The sequence below is a fragment of the Macadamia integrifolia genome, chromosome 8, assembly GCF_013358625.1.
Source record: "Macadamia integrifolia cultivar HAES 741 chromosome 8, SCU_Mint_v3, whole genome shotgun sequence".
Classification (NCBI taxonomy): domain Eukaryota; kingdom Viridiplantae; phylum Streptophyta; class Magnoliopsida; order Proteales; family Proteaceae; genus Macadamia; species Macadamia integrifolia.
The window spans coordinates 13,126,934-13,148,663 of NC_056564.1; the positions used below are offsets into that span (position 1 = coordinate 13,126,934).

A 21,730-nucleotide genomic window follows, 5' to 3' on the forward strand; every position below is an offset into this window, starting at 1 on the left:
CAACATAAGGTTGGCCTGTAAAAGTAATTAGATATAGGAACAAGAAAATGGTTGCAATAAGTAATTAACTCAGTCTTGGAGCCTTGTTTTGGTGAATTCATTGAGTTCAGGACTCACGGTAATATAAGGCCTATTTGATTCTATTCCAAGAATACATACCAAACACAGCATAAATATCATAACAAAAATTGTCTCAATACTATTTGCATAAAATCGGAATATTTAAATTAAACCCAGATGCATGATGCATCATAGGGTAGATAATTATATGCCATACTGCCATATAATAGTAAGTTCAAGTTCATCCCCACCCCCCAACCAACAAAAAAAGTTCAAGCTCTCTCTCTCTCTCTCTCTCTCTCTCTCCTGATTTTTAAGTGATTATAAACTATACTTAAGAGTATGAAATTCTCTTAAGTATAATTTTAAGATGCTGGTATAGTCAAGCTGAGTTATGCAACAGCCCAGGTAATTAACAATGGGAAGTCTTAATTTGAGGTCAGACAGGGACTAGGGTTGCCCTTCCAGCCTTCAACAAGCGCTGCATGATTCAAGACCCTAACAATCGTGTGCCTTAATGCCTAAATTCAAGGCATGAAACACTAGTAGTAACTAAGTTAAAATAATGACGATGATGCTCTAAACGACTCAACATTAATGAAACTTGCTCCTCTAACCTATGGTTTACGTAGTGCTTAATTACTTTTTAGTATCTTAATATCAATTCCCTTCTTGTATTAGTCTTCTAAAGGGGAAGAATGATTATTTTACTCTTTTGACTTAAGATTTTGGATTATTTTACTCTTTTGACCCGAGAGTGGTGATCTAGCTAAGCTTCTGCTCCAGGGGAGAGGGTGACATCTTGGGCTTCTCCGCTTCTAGAGGAGAGAAGATTGTAAACGCTTACTTCACATTGGATTCTCTCACTGGATCTTCTCTCACCCCTCGAGAAATAAAAAAAAATTAGGGAGAGAGATAGGTATGCTTCCGATGTATGATGAACTAGCAGACAACATCAGTGGGGATACATGATAAGATATCATTGAAGAAGGATATGAAGGTCATTTCAAAAAGGGGAAGAGAGAGACACACACACACATTCACAGTAGATGCTTAACTTACAGTATACCAGTAGCATACCCAACCTTTCCCCATTTTTTTGGTTCTCCATAAGGGAAATTGTCCAAGGTTTTCAAAAATCGGCCAATTCACAGAGGAATTCGCTGAGACTGATCCCGACTCTGCCATGTTGAATCAGAATATTCAAGCCAAAGATTCCTCTAAATCGGTGGTTTTCTGATCAAATGACCCATCTATTCCAAGCCGATCTGAATCGGAATCGGCACCTGTTTTTAAAACCCTGGAAGTGTCCTAATACTTGCCGCATGGCAGATCAAAGAGGCCCTTTACTGCAGTAAAATTGGGCCTGCACAAATGAAATTTGGGCTTAATTTTGGACTACATTGGGCCAGGCCTCGGGTATGGCCACATTCAGAAAACCACTGATTTGCCAACTCATCACCTGGCCATGTGGAGGAATGAAACTTTGAAACTTTAAACAAATGATAATAATAATAAATAAATAAATCTAGCTAAAATCCCATAAAAGAAAAAATCCAACTGATGGAGCTAAATGCACCCAAAAGATCCTCCTACACCACTAGGCCCATTTAAAATACAACTCATACCCTTTGACCTGAAAACAAATGATAATAATAATAAATAAATAAATCTAGCTAAAATCCCATAAAAGAAAAAATCCAACCGATGGAGCTAAATGCACCCAAAAGATCCTCCTACACCACTAGGCCCATTTAAAATACAACTCATACCCTTTGACCTGTGCTGGACCAAATCTATCAGCCACATGCACTGCATGTGCTTTCCCCCCTGGTGAACATGCTCAAAGCAATCCCAACTCAAAACCACTTGACCTATCTCCCCCTGTCACATTTCAGATCAACAAAAGAGATCCCCACACAGCTAAGATAACAACTAAAAAACTATTGGCCTCTTTTAAAAAGAAGCAAGCTTCTTGCCTGGTAACCTAAGATACCTCTCAGGTACTCTCAGAAGAATTCTCTGTTACACATTATGTAAATTATAAGATTCTAAGCCAGAGACCCCATATCTAATAAACTAATTCCACCCACATGCAGGGGGAATAATCATAGAAGCAGGTAGCTGGTTCCCCCTGGAAAATATTTGTTCATCTATAAAGTATGTTGGCTATTCCTTCTACATAACCTATCAGACATAACTTAGCATGCCTAAGGACATTAGTATGAGCTGCCCACTTTCAATATACCCTGTTTCAAAATCAACCTTAACAGACCCCTACAACCTACAGCACCCAAGGGTGCTGCGATAAATCTGTGAATTAACCAAGGGAATAGATCAGGAGAGCAAATTGTTATTTGTGCTTTTCATATCAGATCCCCTCTGGTGATAAACTATTTCATAGGTGGCATCAACCTCTCTGTCTTAACCATTTGCGGTGATCAAAAAATGAAACATTATCAAATGCAATGCAAATTGAAATATGTTTTATGGACCAAGTTTTTCTTCACTCTCTTCATCCATCAGGCAGCTGAAGAGATTCAGTTGATGGAGGACTTTTCCCATGTTTTATAAGAGTGCAAATATCCTTTGGTATAAACACATTCCTTTCCATTACTTTTTTCCCCTTTTGCTCATCATCTTTCTGGATAATCCAAACAATAAAAATGGAAAATAAAGAGAGCCCCAGTTTACACACTAAACACCACCCTATATATGAGGGCAAGAAACAATAAAATGAATTACTTATCTAAGCCCACATGGTATATAAACTACAAAATCAACACGCATAAATGGGAGATCTCACAAATTCTTCCACTCCATTCCAAATGCACCTTGACACTCATCCCCCTGGTTTTGCGGATAAGCAGAGTAGGGTAGTCAATTGGATTCCTGATGCGACAGCCAACTTTATGCCACAATGAAACCACAGGATTACACGGCAATGGGAGGTTCCTGCACACAGTAAAATGTTACGCATGAGAAGACAAGGGCATGCATAAATGAAGAAGCTGGAGGTTGAATTCCCCCCTAGACCAACAATAGGAAAAAGAAAGCCTATAAATACAAGTCTGTCGAAAGCCAAATGGAACTAAAATCAAATTCGTTTTGATATTCATTGGCATCCATACAAATATCGTCATCACCCAAGATAAGACTCATCTTAAATCACAACAGTTTAAGAGTTCCTTACTTCCCCCGCCCCCCCCCCCCTCCACCAAAAAAAAAGTTGAGAGCCAATTATATAATTTGAAGAATGTCATCCTATCCAGATTTGCATTCGACTTCCAGAGATGAATTTGAGCCTCCATTTGGCTTCAAAACAGTGTAAGAAATCAGATTCGATGAAACATTCCTAGATTACTGAGGGAAATAGGTCAATCATTAAAGGATTACATATGGGAATTGGCATCCATAAATGGCACAGAGCATACGAAAAACATATGAACACATGTGTAAGGATACAAGCACATAACCACATCTCCCAGGTAAATGTATAACCAATATGCTAAGAGGGGAAAGAAAAAGGGCACACCAGTGAAGGGGGGGGGGGCGAAACAACCTTCAAATGAAGGCCTTAACAGAAGCACAAATAAAACAATTTACACAGAAAAGAGATCCCACCTTTGAAGTCAAGTTTGACACAGCTAACTGGAACTTTTCTCTAGTTTTTGAACCAGCTTCCTGCCCAACCTTAGCCATCTTGCTGAAAGCACCATTAAACCAAGCTGTTCCAGCAACTACATACCTGTCCAGCCAGAAAAGAATCTTTATTATTAATTCCTTCAAGGCATTATGTGGGGCTGAGAACCGGACTATATACAGGAAAAGTTTTGCAGTAAAACCCATCAAAGAGCTTGCACAACAGTCAACAGTGTCATAAGACCCTGTAGATGACATCAAATATTCCAGTACACCCCTCCTACAAGGATGAATCAGTTCACCAGTTGCCCCTCCTAGAGGCTGTAGGAATACCATCTTTGTAGGAAAAAAGCTAAATGCTACAACAGCCTGATTATCTTTGCAATGCACCCGCATATGGTTGAAGAGCAAACCACCTTCATAAGCTCAAACTGACAGATTAGAAGACAACATTCCTACTGCATATGACGTGCATGGAACCATGGTACAAGGTTTCCCGAAATATCGCATTTCAGTTTCACAGGCTGTTGAAACAAAACATCCTGCAATATACATTTTTATCAAAGTTTCAACTGAAAGTTCGGTCTTATATACAGTTTCGCCAATATTTTGGTCGAAACTGTTACAGTCCTTTAATATAAGGGAGAGGGTTTCCTCTGTCTCCCGTGCTAATTCGGGCAAAGGAGGGTTCCCCATTTCAAATCCTACAATAGAGGGGTTTAGGAGAAAGAGTGGGGGGGACCACACTGTTGTGTCTTGGATGCAATTTGGTTCTGCAAACGGACAGTGTGAGGGGTATGATGTCTTGTATTCCATCGCTTGCATTTGGTTTTCTTTGTAATTAGAGTGAGGCGTGAACAATGAGCTCTTACCCTATTCTCTATTGATAGTGAAGCATATCTCATCTCACCATGGAAGTAGGCAATATTGCCGAACCACGTAAATCCTTTGCGTTGTGTGATTGTTTTTTTTTGCAACTTTCCATTTTTTTCTAAGTTATTTTAGGTTTTCATTTCTACAAACAATGTGTGGAACCTTTTCCCTTAATATAAATATCAAGTTTCACACAACCTTTGCACAACTTTCGCATGGTTTCGACTTCTGAACTTGGAAAATTCAGTTTCTTGTTGTATTGGCCAAATCACTACCATACAAGCTTGGAACCATTACTTGGGAAATAGAGGAACACAGTGGATGCAACAATTTGCTGCGTTATTGGAAGATTGTGCAAGATCTAAAATTGGAGGTGCATCAATTTTCCTAAAAACTAATTTTTCCACAAAAAAAAAAGGGAAAATACTCGGTGGTTGACATTCAATTTTTTATATGCTACACACTGGAGGTTTCAAGTGTTTCTTCCACCGACTATGACATGACCAGCTTTTGTGCAAGAGTTGGAGGATAACTTAGTAGCAGCAGCAACATTCTCGTGGTTAAGAGCCTGCCCAGAACTGGTTTTGGTCCTAGGAGTCTAGGGCTCTAGGATGGGAATAGAGGTGACTCATTGATTGTATTGTACTATTGTTGACTCTGATATATGTCTTTGTAACAAACCATAAATATGTTACACATTGTGGCGGACTTCAAGCATTTCCTTCGCCATACTATGACATGGCCAACTTTTGTGCAACAGTTGGAGGATATCTTGGTTCAGCAGCAGCAACAACATTCTAGTGGTTAAGAGCCTGCTCAAAACTTGTTTTGGTCCTAGGAGTCTAGGACTCTAAAACTCTAGGACGGGCATAGGGGTGACTCATTTCTTGCATTGTACTATTGTTGACTCTGTTATATGTGACTCTTTAACAAACCATGTATGATGCACGATTTATAAAATGACTTATAATTTGATGTCTATTCTTTCGTTCTTCTTCTTTTTTGATAGGTACATACTCTATAGAAGGGGGGGGGGGGAGGCAACGCCAATGGGCTTTGAACTCGAGACCTCATGGTGAGCGTGGGCTTAACGCAACACAGCTTCACCAACTACACTAGGCAGTTGTCTATGCATTCTTAATATTTATTTAAGTCGTTTTACTTAAATTATATGGGATCTAGTACTAATATATATATGAGAAAAAGACAGGTATGCTAGCGTAGTACCTAGGAATTAGGAATGCTAGCGGCATTTTGACCGTAGGATATGATCAACATGAATTGAACCGTTGGATGGAGAGAAGATAAACAAATTTTCAATGCATGGTTGCAACACCTTTACTCTCTCTCTCTCCTCGCCGGAAAAAATCATTCATTCACCGGATCCAGCCAGAGAAAGCAAAGTAGTTGGCACCGCCGCTGTTGATGGACCGCAGCCGCAGCCGCTGCCGAGTTCGAAGAAAGCTCAGAGGGAGGGGGAGAGAGAGAGGAACAGAAAAAACCAGAAAAAAGAAGAAGAAGAAGAAGAAGAAGAAGAGAACTGAGCTCAACTTGGGCCTGTTCGGTGCTGAAACTCACACCGAACGCTGCCGCTGCCGACTTGTTCGGTGCTCTTTCTCTCTCTCTTTCGCTTCTCTCACCAAAGGGCCAAAGGAACGGGGATCTGCCGCTGCCGAGGTCAAAGAAAGCTCAGAGGGAGGGGGAGAGAGAGGAGCCGCAGCCGCTGCCGAGGTCGAAGAAAGCTCAAAGGGAGGGGGAGAGAGAGAGGAACCGCAACCTCTGCCGCTGCCGCTGCCGCTGCCGAGGTCGAAGAAAGCTCAGAGGGAGGGGAGAGAGAGAGAGACCAGTAAAAACCAAGAAAAAAAGAAGAAGAAGAAGAAGAAGAAGAGAACTGAGCTCAACCTGGTCGGGGGAGAGAGGGAGTAACAGAAAAAACCAAAAAAAAAAAAAAGAGAGTGCAGCTGCTGCCAGAGTCGGAGCTGGTGAGGAAAAGGGGAAGGAAGACCGTGGAGCAGCAGTATTGAGCAAATTTTGTACGACAAAAATTACAAATGGATGAGATCTTTTATCTGTCATCTGACAGCCACTATTCACTAGCATACCTAATTCCTAGGTACTGTGCTAGCATACCTATCCCTCTCCCTATATATATATATATATATATTTTTACCGACATAGGGTCCGAAGCCAAACTATCATTTTGGGTCTATTTTTTAAAATCTAAGGGTTCCACTATGTTTAGAGGGCCTAAAAATGGGGTATCCTAGAAGTTTCATGCCCTAATTTCGTCATTTGGCCCCCCAAACCATAATTGAAAATCGGAAAAAAAAAATACAGATTTTGACCAAAATTTCAATTTCAGTCAAAACATTACAGTTTCAAGCCTGGTTGGTTTCGACTTGAAACAGAAACCTATACCATGCAGAACACATTCCCTGGCTGGAAACTCTAGAGCCGAAAATTAACTCAATAAGATGAGCATAAGCATCGGTGAAATTTTTATTAAGAAAAAATACTTTTGATGACTGTCCATAAAAATTCATGGATGGCTTTGGATCATCAGATTGGCATGTTTCACTGCAGAGCTTACAAAGGCAACTCATCAAGAACCCAAGAATAATATAGCAGTATGCATATGGCATGGACTGCAACAGTACCTTCCATCTGTCAACATACCTCATTACTAATTAGACTCTTCAAAATTAGTTTCTAACTTTGTCTTCAGCAACTTATAAAAAAAATGAAGAAAGGAATTAATTACATCCTCAACTGCATGAAAATTGAGAATGCCATTAATTTCTCTCTCCTTTTCAGTGGACAAAAGATAACGAGTAATTTTTGGAGGGCAGAACAAAATACACATCATACCTGCTTTGTGTTACAGCAGATCCTGTGTCATTCAACTTTCTCTCAGCTGCAGTTAACGCAGCCATTGTTTTATCTGATACTTGCAGCTTTTGATCAACAGATTTCACTTTCTCATTAACCATAGAGATGCCAACTGTAAATTTCTCTGTAAGTCCAACCCTCCTATCAAATGAAATGACTTTAGCAGATGCATTAGCTCTCAACTGATGCTTCTCATCAAATGCTTTAGCCTTATTCATGGCATCTTGCCCAATGGCTGAACCCTTAGCCAACACACTTGTGACAACATCATGAGCTTTACTGACATATACCCGTGGAGAGCTACTTTTAGTCTGCAAGGAGAGAGACAACAAAATAAATCCACATGCACAAACCTTCAGAGGAAAATCCTGAGACACCAAGATCATGGATTGAAAAATCACATAACAGCTATAATCATGATGCATCTGCAGTATAATTGTCAAGGTGTTGCCTAGGCATTCAGGCTCTTTCTTGGGTCCAAGGCAACAATGCACCTTATTGACACTTCACAAGTTTATGCTGATTTATATTTATTGCTTTGTTTTTTGATGAATATGCTTATACCATAACATATGCTTTGTTTGTTATTATATGTTGCTTTTCACATATTAAGCCATTAATAACATAATCATATGATATTGCAATGATATGGCTCTTATATTGCATATAAACATAATTAAAGAAAATTATCATTGCTATATTATATATAATTATTAATGCACACCTAGCTTTGGGACGCCTGGTTGCCTTGACAACTACGTCCTGCAGTATTCAGACCCATTATCTAATGACTCCTATTTTACCTGACGATGATAGTAACAATCAGTGATTTTACAGAGTTGCAGAAATTTTTTATAGGGCACAGAAGAATATGCAGATAAGATCATCTGCATTATCAAATAGACTCAACTAGTTCACCTACAAGATTGCCAAGATGGGACCCATCAAACTTAGGGTATCAAAGATCCTAGCAGGTGCACCATGTTGAGTGTAATGCTATGCAACTGCAGCCCTTAGGTGAATTGGTGAATGAAATCCATAACACTTTTAAGCATGAGTAAATCTATAGTGGAGTTTGTTGCAACCTCAGCATTCAGTCCAGAGTCTTCAGCAGAAGCAATACTCATGGCATTGTCTGCAACCCTTACTTCCTGCATGAATAACAACGGAGAAAGTCAGAATCAATTAATGAAGCACTTAAATTAATATACTAATATGCCGCCAGTGAAGTTTACTTGCACCTCAACTTTCCACACATAGTTTTCTACAGGAGTTATGCTCACAATCTGATCAACTATGGTCGCTCCCTGCATGGTTAAGAACAGAAAATTAAGTCTCACTACCAGAGCCATAAGTATCTGAATGTCTACCCAACAAAGTAGTCATGCAACATATTTGTGTTCTACATAATCAGAGACTTATGATCAACTGCAACAGAGTATTGAAGAAAATCATCACAAATTGAAAGTAAACCCAAGATAACTATCACGACTTGTTGAAAGCACGCCCTTTTGAAAAATTTCTGAACAAAATATCAAGAGACAGAACTCTGTCTTCTGCCACAATTTTGTTTTAACAAAAAGAAGAGAAAAAATAAATTGCTTACTTTCTGGATTATTGTGTAAGTACATCTAATTTCTTCTATTTATCACAAGTATCCCTCTTTAATCCTCTTGTACCCACAGCCTGAAAATGCTGGGTTCACACAGCTTAATGTGTTCCAGAATTTATAATACCTATTTACAGATCTTCTTGTTTTTTCTTTAACAAATATATGTAGAAATGTTGCATTTGATTGCTCATTTCAAGATTTCTATTGCGTCCAAGACCAAAAGATTGAATATAATCTTCTCTGTTCAAATCACTTGGTGCTTTTCACCTCACTTATCTAACCGCATGCTCTGTCGGACATTTGAATCTATGATTAATAATTTTTAAAAATGAGTAAAACAAATATAAGAACGAATCCAAAATATGCCCAACCATAGTTTTTATAACCAAGGAACAAAAAAAAGCATCAACTTATGTCAATTAAGTAAAAAGATTATATATATATATATATATCCCTGAGAAATTAAAGAACGGGGAAATACAGATAACAGTAACGCGATTTCCAGTGCTTTCGGATCTTTGAAAGTGACAAATGCAGTCTTCGATTGCCCAGCAGCTCTGCACAAAAATTTCTCACATGTTAATAGAAAGACGCAAGAAGAAAGAAAAGGGGTTTTTTTTTTTTTTTTGTTGGGGGGGGGGGGTGGGTGGTGTGGTGGGGGGAGAGAAAACTTGCAACAAAGATCGTGAAGGATATTATTTCAATTTCTTTATTATGCAGGAAATTGTGAAAATCACCAGTTTAAAGAGCTCTAAAGCATGGGAAATCCTAAAAATGAAAAAGACCCCAATCAAAGAACCAAAAACAGAAAACTCGAAATGAAAACTTCAGGAGGAAAAAAAAGGGGCAGGGGGAGAGAGAGAGAGAGAGAGTATACCTTTGGATCTCAATGTGTTCGATATCTCCAGAAAAAGAGAAAAATTCTTGAATTTCTCTTTCTCCTGCAAGATCTGATACATGCCCTACTTGAACTGTTCTCGTCTGCAGAAGAAACAAACAAACAAAAAAGCCGAGAGATTAACCAACCATTACAAGATCTACAAAGCTCATTCAAAAAGAACGATTAGTAGAAAAAGACAATTAGAGCTTAGAATCCACCTGCATTGTTCTCTCTTCTCCGAGTAAAATACTTCCTCTCTCTCTCTCTCTCTGATACTTCCTCTGAACTCCCTGCTCTCTCTCTCGCTCTTTCTCTCTCTTCCGTTGTTATAGACAGGAAACTCAAAAAAGAGACAAAGAAGAATATAAGCAGGAGAATGTAATCATCATAATCACGTAAGTACCCCCCTGACTTTGACTAAACGATCGGAATTGATAGATTCCTCCCTTTACCCCTTGCCTTAACGGGCCTAGAAGTTAATTAATCATGTGGTTCGGCACTCTGGTCTGGCGTGCAAAGTTTAAAAACTCAAAATCGACCGAGTCGGGTCAGTATCGAACATTAACTCAAATAGACTCGGTTTTAATCCGTAAATCGAGAATCTGGATTAATCAGTTCCGATCATTTTCTACCCAAATATTTGAGTTGCTCATGGAATTTCGATTCAATAAAACACAGGGTCGATGAATCAGTCAATTTGATTTAGACTCGAACATGATTGATTCTTATTTTGATTGATCTGATACCGTCTATTCATGACAAGAAACCCTAGAATTCCTGTGTTTTCATATTCCATTTTGATTCCATGTTTTGAAACATTCTAGGACTAGATGTTACATCGTCTCGAGCTTGTAGGGTTTCTGTCACCAAACATCACCAAAGGGATCCTATTTGGCAGTAATTTTTAGGTAGAGGGTAAATTTTGATATTATATCCAAGATGAAGATTATTCTCCTAAAGGAAATGTGATTCTTTCCTTCCATCTGAGTTTTTAGTGCAGCAAACGAATCAGCTTTTTAAAGAGAAAGATTAGAAAATAATAATAAATAAATGCTAAGCTTCCACTCTCAACTTGCCAGCTCCAAGTTCCAACTGCCATTGTTAAAAAAAAATAATAATAAATAAAAAATGAATGGGGGTTGTTTAATTCTCAGCTTAAAAGATAAGTTTCCATCGCCAGGGAGTAGAGAAATCTATATCTCACGTTGATATATCGAATACAAATTTTATGTGATTAAAATCGAATATTTTCTAATCAAATATATAATAGCAGAGAGAATTCAGATTTTTAACTATCCGTTTACATCTATGACTTGTGTAACTTGGACCTTACTCTCCTAGTAGATGAGATTCACTCTCATTTCATGTCTCTCTCCATCGTCTTAAAAGAACATGTTGAATCTTCAAGAATCCTGGAGATCATTAGCTATTTAATTTTTTATTATTAATTATATATCTTTTAAAAGCATATAGATTATATTCCAAATTGTTTGAATTAGGATTTGAATAATCTCTAACCGGATGTGGTTGGAGGGTTAGAAGAAGGGTGAATGATGGATTAATCCGAAGACATGGTCATAATAATTTAAGGTCCTTATCATTTGGGTAAGCAACACAATATTTTTATGAATAATTTGAAATATTAGAAAAAGGATCTGTATGCTATGTATGTATTCCTTTGTACACCCTCTCAGATGAATAGAGGCCCCACAACATTCTCTCCTCTAAAATCGCCTTATTTAACAATTTGTATTCGGTTTTTGTTTTCGCCAGATACTAATTCGAACTTCATGAAAAAAACCCCTCTTACTCCAAATATTAACATTGTATTCAACTCATGTGATAAGTTTAACCACTTGGCATATCTGATTTGTCAAGAGTTTAATGGTGCTTCAATAATTTAGTGGTTGGGGAAGCGTCTCTAGGCATGGTGGTGATGGCAATTGCACTAGAACGCTGGCCTAAGTCCAAGGGAGAGGTCAAATGTTTGACTCTCCCTCCTCCACCCCCACCCCCACCCCCACCCTATTGGATGCTAGAAATCCTTATTTTCCCTTCTTGTGGTTGCTAACTTTAAGTTGGGACCCCAACCTCTAGTGGCCTATGGGTACTCGATAAGATTGATAAAATAAAAATAATAATAATAATAATAATAATAATAAAAAAAAAATATTTTATGGGTGAAAATAGATGGGAACAAAGTCCAACAAATGACAAGTCATACAATTGAGAATTGAAATCAATCATAAGTAAAACGTTCTTATGTTAAATACTTCCTTTCTTATAGACATCATTATAGCAATACTTTTAATGCATTCTTCTTAGACATGCTGACGCTATAAAATTAATGAGTTGGTACAAGTTAGACAATATAATATATGAGAAAAGTGTTTCAAAGCCGCGTAGATTATACCTATACATATTTAATTATTTTTTTTTTTTTAAATAAAATAAATAAATAATTGAATGTACATTGGAGTAGCATACGATGTAAGCTCATAGAACTTTACACATAATATATCTATGAGTTCGTGTTATTAAGATAACACATCCATTTCAGTAGTCAAACATTAACCCCTTGTCAATCGGTGGATTGCAAAAATTATGCGAAGCTCCACATGGCAAAAAATATGTTGATATCACGTAAAGTCATATCGTTTGACTAAATCAAAGAAACCGTTAACAAGTTTTTAAGTTCTTTGTTGAAAAATTAAGCAGCATTAAGAGTATGACATTACAAACTCCCATCCTTATTTATAAATATTCGAAATACCTTTTTACGAATTCAATTGAAAGGTTAAATCTAATAGAATAGAAGGTTCTCTCTTCACCAATGGTGGGGAAAGCTCGATCCATTTTCCTTTTCTATGAAAAAAGTGTGATTAGATAAAAAATAACAGTGAAAGCTAGAGGGATTCAATCCGAAGAATTGATCATAGTAATCTAAGGTCCTTGCCTTCAAAGCAAGCAACACAATTATTATTATTATTATTATTTATTGAAATTTCATTTGACTTATGTGATAAATTCTATTTAAGAGCACTGAACCATCTAGTAGATAAGGTATGGTCAAGAGTTTAAAAGTGCTTCAATAGTTTATTGGTTGAAAGTATAAGGGACCATACGCCAACAAATGATAGGTCATACTAGTGAGAATGGGGAAACCATAAACTAGTGATTCTTATGTTAAATAAATTTGAGAAAATAGCAATTTTTTAATTTTTTTTTTTGTCACACATTTAATGCATTCTTCCTTTACATTTTTTTTTTTTTTTTCATGTAAACCACTCTTCCTTATGTCATGTCATAAGAAGGGCTAGTTGACATCTCATGAGTTACAATATAATATAGGATGGAGTTTTCTTTAAGTGGAGGTGAAAGAGGAATTCTTGGGTGCTTGGTATACTGAAGAATATTTAGAACCAAAATATATGGGAAAGTTCAGCTAAATTAGGGGGGAATTCATTCTTTCTAAATAGTTTATGAAAGGGCGCATTTAGCATAGTTAATCGAAATAGTTTTGGAAACAAATTGAAAAAGAAAAGCCTTTTGTTTATAACACGATAAAGACATATAGGAGCATTTCTTCATAAACAAGCAAGAGCGAATGCTAAAGAGTGGAAGGTTGTTTGAGGGAGATTTATTTGTTTTATGTACTACAAACTCGAGGAGATGATGCTGAAAACTTGTCAAGATTTTTTTATAGGTTTAGTATCAACTACTAATCGATTTGGGTCAAATTGAGTCATGATTTAATTTGTTCGTGGATTGTTTATGTAAAACAAGTATAGACACGCTAAGATTAAGAATACTAGTTGGCTAGATCTCTATAAATAAAAGGTTTGACCATAACAAAACATGTTTTTTTTATCTAATCTCAAGAGATTTATCTCTCTTTCCTTATTCTCTTCTATCTCTCTCATTTGAGAGAGTGTGTGTCTCTAAAGATCTTCATCGCTATTCTTGGATTTGGAAGGTGAAACTTTGCATAATGAGATCGCCGCAATGCTTCAATCATCACGGTTCGTACAAAAACCACATAACTGTAAGATTGCTTCATTGCCACCATTAGGTCACACTGAAGGTGTCAATCGGGATGGCTCTCGGTATTCGAGATGAGTCTATACCGATACTAATACCAAAGGTGTCAATCCCAATACTGTTCTATTTAGTTAAAGGGACTAAACCTATATCCTAGTCCCATTTATTTATGGAATGAGATCGTACTGATTCCTAAACAGTTCCAGGCATTATGGAAAAAGGAGAAGAACTTCAATGGTTCCTAATAAGATGGTGCCATCATTAGTTTTGTAGATTTTTCATTATCATGAAATTTAAGTGCCTTACTTCAAAAAGCAAATTAAAATACAAAATCATGATGAAATTCCTGGGGTATACTTCTTCAAACTCTCTAAGATCACATGTAAGCTTCTCAAAAATAATAAATAAAAATTAATGATAACTAAATAAATAATTCCTAATGTGATTTCAGTGGTATCACCAAACTAGTTTATAGTAATAAAATGAAAGTTCCATCAATTAAAAACTTTATAAAAGAAGATACCAGCCACATACATCAAAATATAACCATAAAACTTGAAGAAGAGAACAAAAATATACCTTTGAAATGGAACTGAAGGTACCAATTCCATCTGATACCTAACCAATATTTTGATATTGGTTTCATTGAGAGTCCAATCCCAAACCATCTCGTATATTAATAAGACAGTCCGATACCAGTTTTTAACTAGACAATTTTGGAATGATTCTCGATTCTAGTTTCAAATTGACACCCTTAGGTCGCAGGTTCAAGATAGAAAACAATTTCTCCACAAAAAGAGGATAATGATACACATATTATGACCATCTTAGTGATGGGAATCTTACGCATTGGGTATGCTCGCCTTGTCATGTATTTGAGGTATGCACATTTTGATTTTGCTTCTTGGTATGTGCTATGTTTCTTGGAAAAAAATAAAATCTGCTTCCAAAAATCTCTTTTTGCCAATTAGACATGAACAAGATTCCAAGAAGTCCGAGCTGTACATTGGAGGAATTCCAAGCTTTCTCTCTCTCTCCTGCTTGGTAATCATGTGGGCCCCAAAGAAATTACAAAATCTTAGGAACCCACACTATGCTGGTCCAGTGGTGGTCAGTTCCTCATAGGGCGATGAGGATTCGTCATTTTCAGATTCACTGTCTTCTACCAATTGTCCACGAGGTCCACGGGGTCAGTTCCACAAACTAAACCACAGAAGTGACGGAACTCTGACGTTACTATCCATAATAAAAGAACTAGTTACAGATGATGATTCGACACTGACTAGTTTTTTTGTTTTTTTTTTTTTCTTTTTTTGTTCTTTGGGATAATATAGACAAAAGGTTGCAGATGATGATTCGACACTGCCCAGCTATGAGAAATTCCTCCTTATCCCAACCACATTCCTTCTGTAGTGAATCTTACTCAAGAAGGATAAAAAGATAAAAGACTTGCATACCTTACTTTCCCTACAAGGCTTACCTACGTAGGCACAAATATTTATTTTATTTATCATGGTATTGCAAATATATTCACTTCTGACCTGCTCTTATACCATATTAAAGAAGTGGGATAACGCATAACAGATGTAAATTATTAACTGGAGAGGGCTTAAGGGTGTTGTTAAGACACAACCAAGGTCTCAGATAATCGACATGAGACTATACCCTTATAATTTGATCAAGTTTGATCACTTGACAGTGAACCACTTTTGCAAGGTTTTGAACTTGGGAAGATGGATGACTTTGCATGGCAGATCCTTATTGTGTTGGCAGAAGTTAGCCATGGAAGAATCTGTTGTGTTAGATACTAAAGATGAGGAGCATTCCACAATGCAAACTAAAATTCTCTTGCTATAAGCCCAAAATTCAGAGGTAACTAACAAATACTACCACTTGCATTTTACTTTGTTTCAACCTTTTCTAACGCTTAACCACAAAATAAAAATATTAGATATGGTAACCGTAAAGGACATTTTTTCATATATTCAGGTTGTGTAGTTATCACAATTACCCAAGTGGCAAACTTGTGTGCATTCTTATGATATAAGCATTGTTTAAGGAATTGGATTGGATCAGGCAAAATCGAATGGATCGGATTGATATCAGCCAAGGCTGATCACGGTCCTGTATCATTGGCTCGATATGGACAAAGGGAAATTTTTTTTTTAATTTAAAATAATAATAATAATAAAAGCAAAACAAAACTATGTTTAAATGAAAACCCGAGGTATTTCAGTCTGATCCAAACTGTTAGGCCGATTGGTATAGGTATTGGCCGATCAATGAGGATCCAGCTCCCAAAATGCAAAACAGTGCTCAGGATTGGCTCATGGGCAGCCCTGCCCCTATGTAATATTATCAAAGATGATGCATCTTATGATCTTAGGATATCCATACTTACAATTCTATTTTTGACCCATTAATAAATTTTCAATATTTACCATGTTACAGACATTATACACATGCATCAAGGGGACCAAGACAGATAAGAACAATTTGGCAAGTCTAATGGCAAGGAGTGCTAAAATAGGCATGGATGAAATCAAACGACAAGAGACTTCCTTGTAGCCTCAGCCACTAGATGAGTTCATGTCATTATTATGGGCGTGAAATCACATCATAGGGCATTCTGTATGAAGTTCAAACCAGTTTTCTTACCCGTTCTTGGACGACCTTGCATGAGGCAACAAGCATCCAAATCCCATACACAATTATTTTACCAATCAGGTTGTCCTGGGAATTTTTGTTTGTCGATCCCTACAAACAAAAAGTAGTCAGATAAAGAGTGGCTGCAGATCAAATTGTCAGCCACTTCCATTTTTCACTGTTCAAACAGAAAATGAACCCCTGAAAACCAAGTGGTAAAAACAATCAATTCTAGAATCAGAATACTCACTCATCGAGATCTATCAACTTCTTCATTCTTACTGTACAATTTACTGTCCATGTATACAACATGCTCTACTTGTTTGGACATTCTTTCCCCCCCCCCCCAAAAAAAAAAAACCCAGAACCTGAAACTGAACCAGCAACTACCCTTATGGAACATCACAAGTCATGCTCATGTGTAAATTTTACAGCACTGAGACAGCTTTCCAGTATCCCAGTTGAATCAGCATAATAAATCTTGACAAAAAGCAGTCTTACTAGTTTGCAGCGGAGACTTGAAGGTGGTCTTCTTGTATACCTGGGGGAACAGAATGGTGCTAAAAATATCCATGTGAACAACCGGAAAGCAATCAAAAATTGCCATAGATTAACACTCCAGGCATCTGAAAACAAAACCTGGCCATAAGAATGCACTATATTAGCGACAAATTACTACATACAATCTAACACAAACACTTAGATAAGTATAGCACATCACTAAAGCTTTTAGAAAGACAAAGGTGTCTTAAACTCACGACAATAGTTGACACTATGAACAGAAGTTTTATGACTCTTCAACGCTCCCTTTCTCTGGGTTGTTTGACAAAAATGGTCCCACCTCTTGGCAAATGAGCTCACTGCCCGCAGCTCTAATCACAGTAACCATCGTGCAGGTATTAGCAGTTTCATATATTTACCTCTTCATCTCTTTTCCCAACATATGGCTAGTGAAGCATTTCTCAAGCCGTCTCCTAAATGCAAAAGCTAAGGTCACTCAAGTACAGCAGTTATTTCTATTGCCAATGATATTTCCCTCCCTGCCTAGGAAATGTAAAAGATCAGGATCCCAAAGCAAAGGGACTTATTCCACTGCCAATGGCATTGGAGAAGTACTCATTATAATTGAGACACTTCCAGAAACGACAAAGACCAAACTCTCCATGTTTTGGGGACTTCAGATAGCAGATATATAATTCTTTAAGATTTTTCTCAAAGGTTTCCTTGATCATGAGCACCTGGAATATAAGAAAGAATTAGTTCTCCAATGAAAACCTCAAATTTAATATGGAAAGCAACAAGGACAAAGATAACAGAAAGAATTGTCAGTATCATAAGATTAGAAAAAAAAAAAAAAAGTATTATAAGTACCATATTCCTATTCGGTTTATGCACATTACACATCCATTGAGTATCCTTCCCCACCTAACCAAACCCCCCCACCCCCAAAAAAATAAGGGTAATTTAAAACGCCACCCCCTGGAGAATGCCAGTATTATAAAAACACCCCCTCTCTTTCACCAAATTAGACTCAGACCCCCTACCGTCAGTCACAGTTAAGGAATATACCTTATATGCTAATGTAAGCAACTATATTTTATTTTAAATACCAAAATATCCTTATTGAATATGAAGTAAATATGAAGTACCTAAAATACCCTTGTAATAAGTTACTATTTCTTTCACCCATTGCAAGACCTAATTTATCTTTCTCCCAAAGATTTAGACCACCGGCAATGGTTTAGAGCAGTGGTGGTGGCATCGGCGACGGACGGCGGCATCGCCTTTTGGAATCCATGAAAATGGCTTCAAGAACCCAATAATTTGAAAGAAACAATAGAAATCAGTCTAAAAAGAGGCATAGAAACGAAGTGAAAATCAATATGTTTATATGTGGAAACACAAACTTGCAGAAAAGATGACCTTGCTTACAATACAGTCTTCACATGGAAATCAATAATTTCATTTGTAAATGAGGTCTCCAAATTTGACAACAGAAACAAGAAAACAAAAAATCTACCAAGCCACATATCTAAGGGGGTTACAGATCGAAACAATCTTCCTCCAGATTTGACGAGTGTTGATCCCGAGTTCTTCCAATAAAGGGAGCTTGTCCTCAAAGCCTTAACCAATCCCCACCCCATTTCCGCCAAAGGCTGGAGTGGAGAAGGACGTCGATGCCGCGGCAGATCCAACATCGAAGGACATGAAGGAAAGATTAGGGTTTGCGGGGCGTGGTGGCTGAAACGACATAGTAGGAACTCGACGCTGATGTAGACCGGTGCTGGGGTTTCCGCCGGATGGGAAAACCACAGGCGGGACATTGAATTCTTTCGCCATGAACGAAAGATCCAAGGGAAAGTACGGGAAGGATTACAAAAAGACCTTTCAATTCCTTTAGATTTGGTTTGAAATTTTGGGAACTATAAGGATGGATCTCAATGTTAGAAGTTGGAGCACTTCTTACACAACAACTATTTAGATGAATTACTTTATCTAAACATAAACGGAAAATTTAGGGTTTCATTTCGAGGTTCAGGGTTCAGACATAGAGGCTACGATCTTCAGAAAAGGAAAATTTGTAACAATAGGTTATTACTCATTTAACTCAGTAAAATGAAGTTCTAGAAGACATAAAGCGAAAGCCGCTTGGCTAGGTAGTGCAGCACCTTTAAACGGGAGACTTTCCAAGGGGATCCTTCAGCTAGGATCAAATAGCATCAACCCCATGACTTGAGGCATGTACATCATGAAAGAAATCAAGAAGGCATGGACAGATGCTAACTCAATGCCATGCTTCACATCTTAAAGAAGGCGCAGATGCAATGGGTCTCAAAAACACATTCAGACTTGTTATCTCCAGGTAGGGGTGAAGATGAATTGGGTTAAAGTGAGTTTTAGTGAAAAGGGTATAAGAGTCATTTTTCCTCTTGACTTAATAGTAACTGTTTTAGTGAAAAGGGTAGAATGGTCATTTTACCTCTTGACTTAACTGTGACTGACGGTAGGGGGTCTGAGTCTAATTTGGTGAAAGAGAGGGGGTGTTTCTATAATATTGGCATTCTCTAGGGAGTGGTGTTGTAAATTACCCAAAAAATAATTTTCTGAGAAGGTTTTTTTTTGGGTGAACAAATAATTAAATAACAAGGGAAAAAGGGGAGAGGGGCTATACAAGACCCAAGGGCCAAAGAAGAAAATGGGATACAACCCCTATAGGGGAGCGATGGCGAAGTTAAAATAGACAATGGAAGGCCCCAGGAGACGACAATAAGCCTTGTTTCTTGGGGAATCAACAACCAAATGGGGAGCGATCAAAGCAAGAGACCTCAAAGTAGATGGAAACACAGGTCAATGTATTATGGAAATTGATTTCACAGGGCAAAGTGGGAACAAAGAGGAAAAGCCACTATGGAAATCTCACCTTCAATTATGATTCAATCTTGTGACGAGAAGGTGAAATGAGGAAGCTGATTGGATTGCCAAGACGTTCAAGGGAGACTCTATTGGTAGCATCTCCAAGCTCGCTTTCTATGGGACCATCTCTCATATTTAGATGGAGAGTAACTTCCGCCTCTTCCGGAATAGAACGTGAACCAAGCCTTTGCTAGTCAAGGAAATTCAGTTCAATGTTCAAGAGTTCTGTTGGGCTTCTCCTTCGAAGGGCCTCATGTCCCCTAGAAACCTTTTCCTTTCCACCTCTTGGGGATAGGATGTCATAGTTTCGTTTTTTGGGGCTTTTCTTTCCCCCTTTTGCTTGATTCGGGGATTTGATGGTGCTTAGCATGGGTTGGTCGCTGTTGGGAGTGATTGTGCTCTTCTTTGTTGTGGTGGGGCTCTTTGCTTCTTGGAAATGCCCTTGAAGTGGTGCTTTGCATTTTTCTTTTCACACGAGATTTGAGTAATGCCTATTCCCTACTTGTTGAACAAGACAGAATGCTTTAGTTTTTATGTCAAAGCTCAAGCCTTGAGGCAGACTATACCACCTCGCTTTGAGTGGTTCACCTTTTAAAACACTAATTCTTTGTAGCATAACTACAAGAAAGTCAGGATTTTGCATTTACAAATCTTTGCAGGACTTTTCCAGTATTCATTAGGTAAAGGAACAGGTGAAAGCATATGTTTCTATAATGTGACAGCTCTTGAGGCTAATTCCTACCGCCTCACCTCAAAGAGCTCACCTTTTAGAAAATTTATTTTTATATAAAATCCTCTTTAAAAAGTGTCTTTGTTCCGCAGACACTAATTATCTCCACCAGGCATACCCAAGTTGTAATTTGTAAAGGCTTCAACATACAACTAATAGAAAAAACAAAAAAGTCTCACCTGGGAATAGTTTATCCGAGCAAGCAGCTGTTGTGAATCTTCATGCTCTGATGCAACCCCAGAAATATCCCGAGTAAGACAAGAGCGGAAGTCAAGTGCACACTGCAAAATTCTCTCAATGATGCTAGCCACAGGTTGCTTTTCACCAGACAAGAAACATCTGCAACATAAACATATTCTCCAGTCAGAATCATATGAAACTGGAAATGCGATACAATGAGGAATGCTGGGGAAAATGTTAACATATGGGAATTGTCATGTTTCTTGGAAACTAAAGTAACCTTTTTTTTTTGTAACCAGGTTAAATTAATAAAAAAATTAAATGCCCCAACAAATCAGTGGAGTATGGGACATAGTGATGCAGATTTTAAACAGTAGGAAGAGGAAAAAATCCCCTGCAGTTGGTCCCAACTCCCAAGTTTAAGGATGGGTAAAACCTGGTTCTTCTAGAAACCAGGATTCTTGAAGAGCTGTTTGGAGTCTTCTACATGGCTTGCGGCTCCAGATTTTCCAAATTCCTATCACTCCAGAAATCTTATATCTAGACAAGTCTTGGAATAGGTTTTAGGAGATTAAAACTTTTATCTTATTACTTTTCAGTTGTTTAAACAGGCTGGGTAACAATATTTCCCCTAACTAATTCCAGACGTGATTAAGTTTCTGTTTCCTAGTTTGTGAGGGAAACTCCAACTCATCCCACGTAAGGGGGGAAATTTCCTTACTTATTTTGAGAAGGTTCCCCAAGCTGCCAGTGTGGGGTTTTT

The 21,730-nt window shown here is 37.7% G+C and overlaps 2 protein-coding genes across 9 annotated transcripts in view; both read right to left on the reverse strand.

Moving 5' to 3' along the window:
- Window positions 1-2,648: 2,648 nt before the first annotated feature.
- Window positions 2,649-10,336, reverse strand: LOC122085492 (binding partner of ACD11 1-like). 2 transcript variants are annotated; one of them, XM_042653946.1, is made up of 8 exons: window positions 10,175-10,336; window positions 9,954-10,057; window positions 9,558-9,633; window positions 8,706-8,771; window positions 8,550-8,615; window positions 7,444-7,775; window positions 3,685-3,808; window positions 2,649-3,015 (listed from the first exon to the last, which is right to left on the reverse strand). In XM_042653946.1, the coding sequence occupies exons 1-8, from the start codon at window positions 10,178-10,180 to the stop codon at window positions 2,995-2,997; spliced, it is 795 nt and encodes a 264-aa protein (XP_042509880.1). In that variant the 5' UTR covers window positions 10,181-10,336; the 3' UTR covers window positions 2,649-2,994. The 2 variants fall into 2 exon arrangements, with proteins under 2 accessions (XP_042509880.1, XP_042509879.1); XM_042653945.1 differs by having other exon boundaries at window positions 8,700-8,771.
- Window positions 10,337-16,412: 6,076 nt separating this feature from the next.
- LOC122086510 overlaps window positions 16,413-21,730 on the reverse strand; it is a 28,482-nt gene continuing 23,164 nt past the window's right edge. For 3 of the 7 annotated variants that reach the window (XM_042655367.1, XM_042655366.1, XM_042655369.1), the window contains 3 exons: window positions 20,967-21,126; window positions 17,402-17,881; window positions 16,413-17,282 (listed from right to left, as the gene is read on the reverse strand). In XM_042655367.1, coding sequence (XP_042511301.1) covers window positions 17,705-17,881; window positions 20,967-21,126 — 337 coding nt within the window. In that variant the 3' untranslated portion in view covers window positions 16,413-17,282; window positions 17,402-17,704. Of the gene's footprint in view, window positions 17,283-17,401; window positions 17,882-20,064; window positions 20,556-20,966; window positions 21,127-21,730 lie in introns of those variants that run through there. The other 4 variants (XM_042655368.1, XM_042655373.1, XM_042655371.1 and 1 more) reach the window with 4 other exon arrangements.

Excerpts from the sequence above, each read along its gene's own strand:
- LOC122085492 (XM_042653945.1), bottom strand. Across the intron at positions 7,776-8,549 it reads ACTCTGGACTGAATGCTGAG|ACTAAAAGTAGCTCTCCACG; the intron begins GTTGCAACAAAC and ends CTCTCCTTGCAG. Across the intron at positions 3,016-3,684 it reads TGTCAAACTTGACTTCAAAG|GAACCTCCCATTGCCGTGTA; the intron begins GTGGGATCTCTT and ends TACTGTGTGCAG.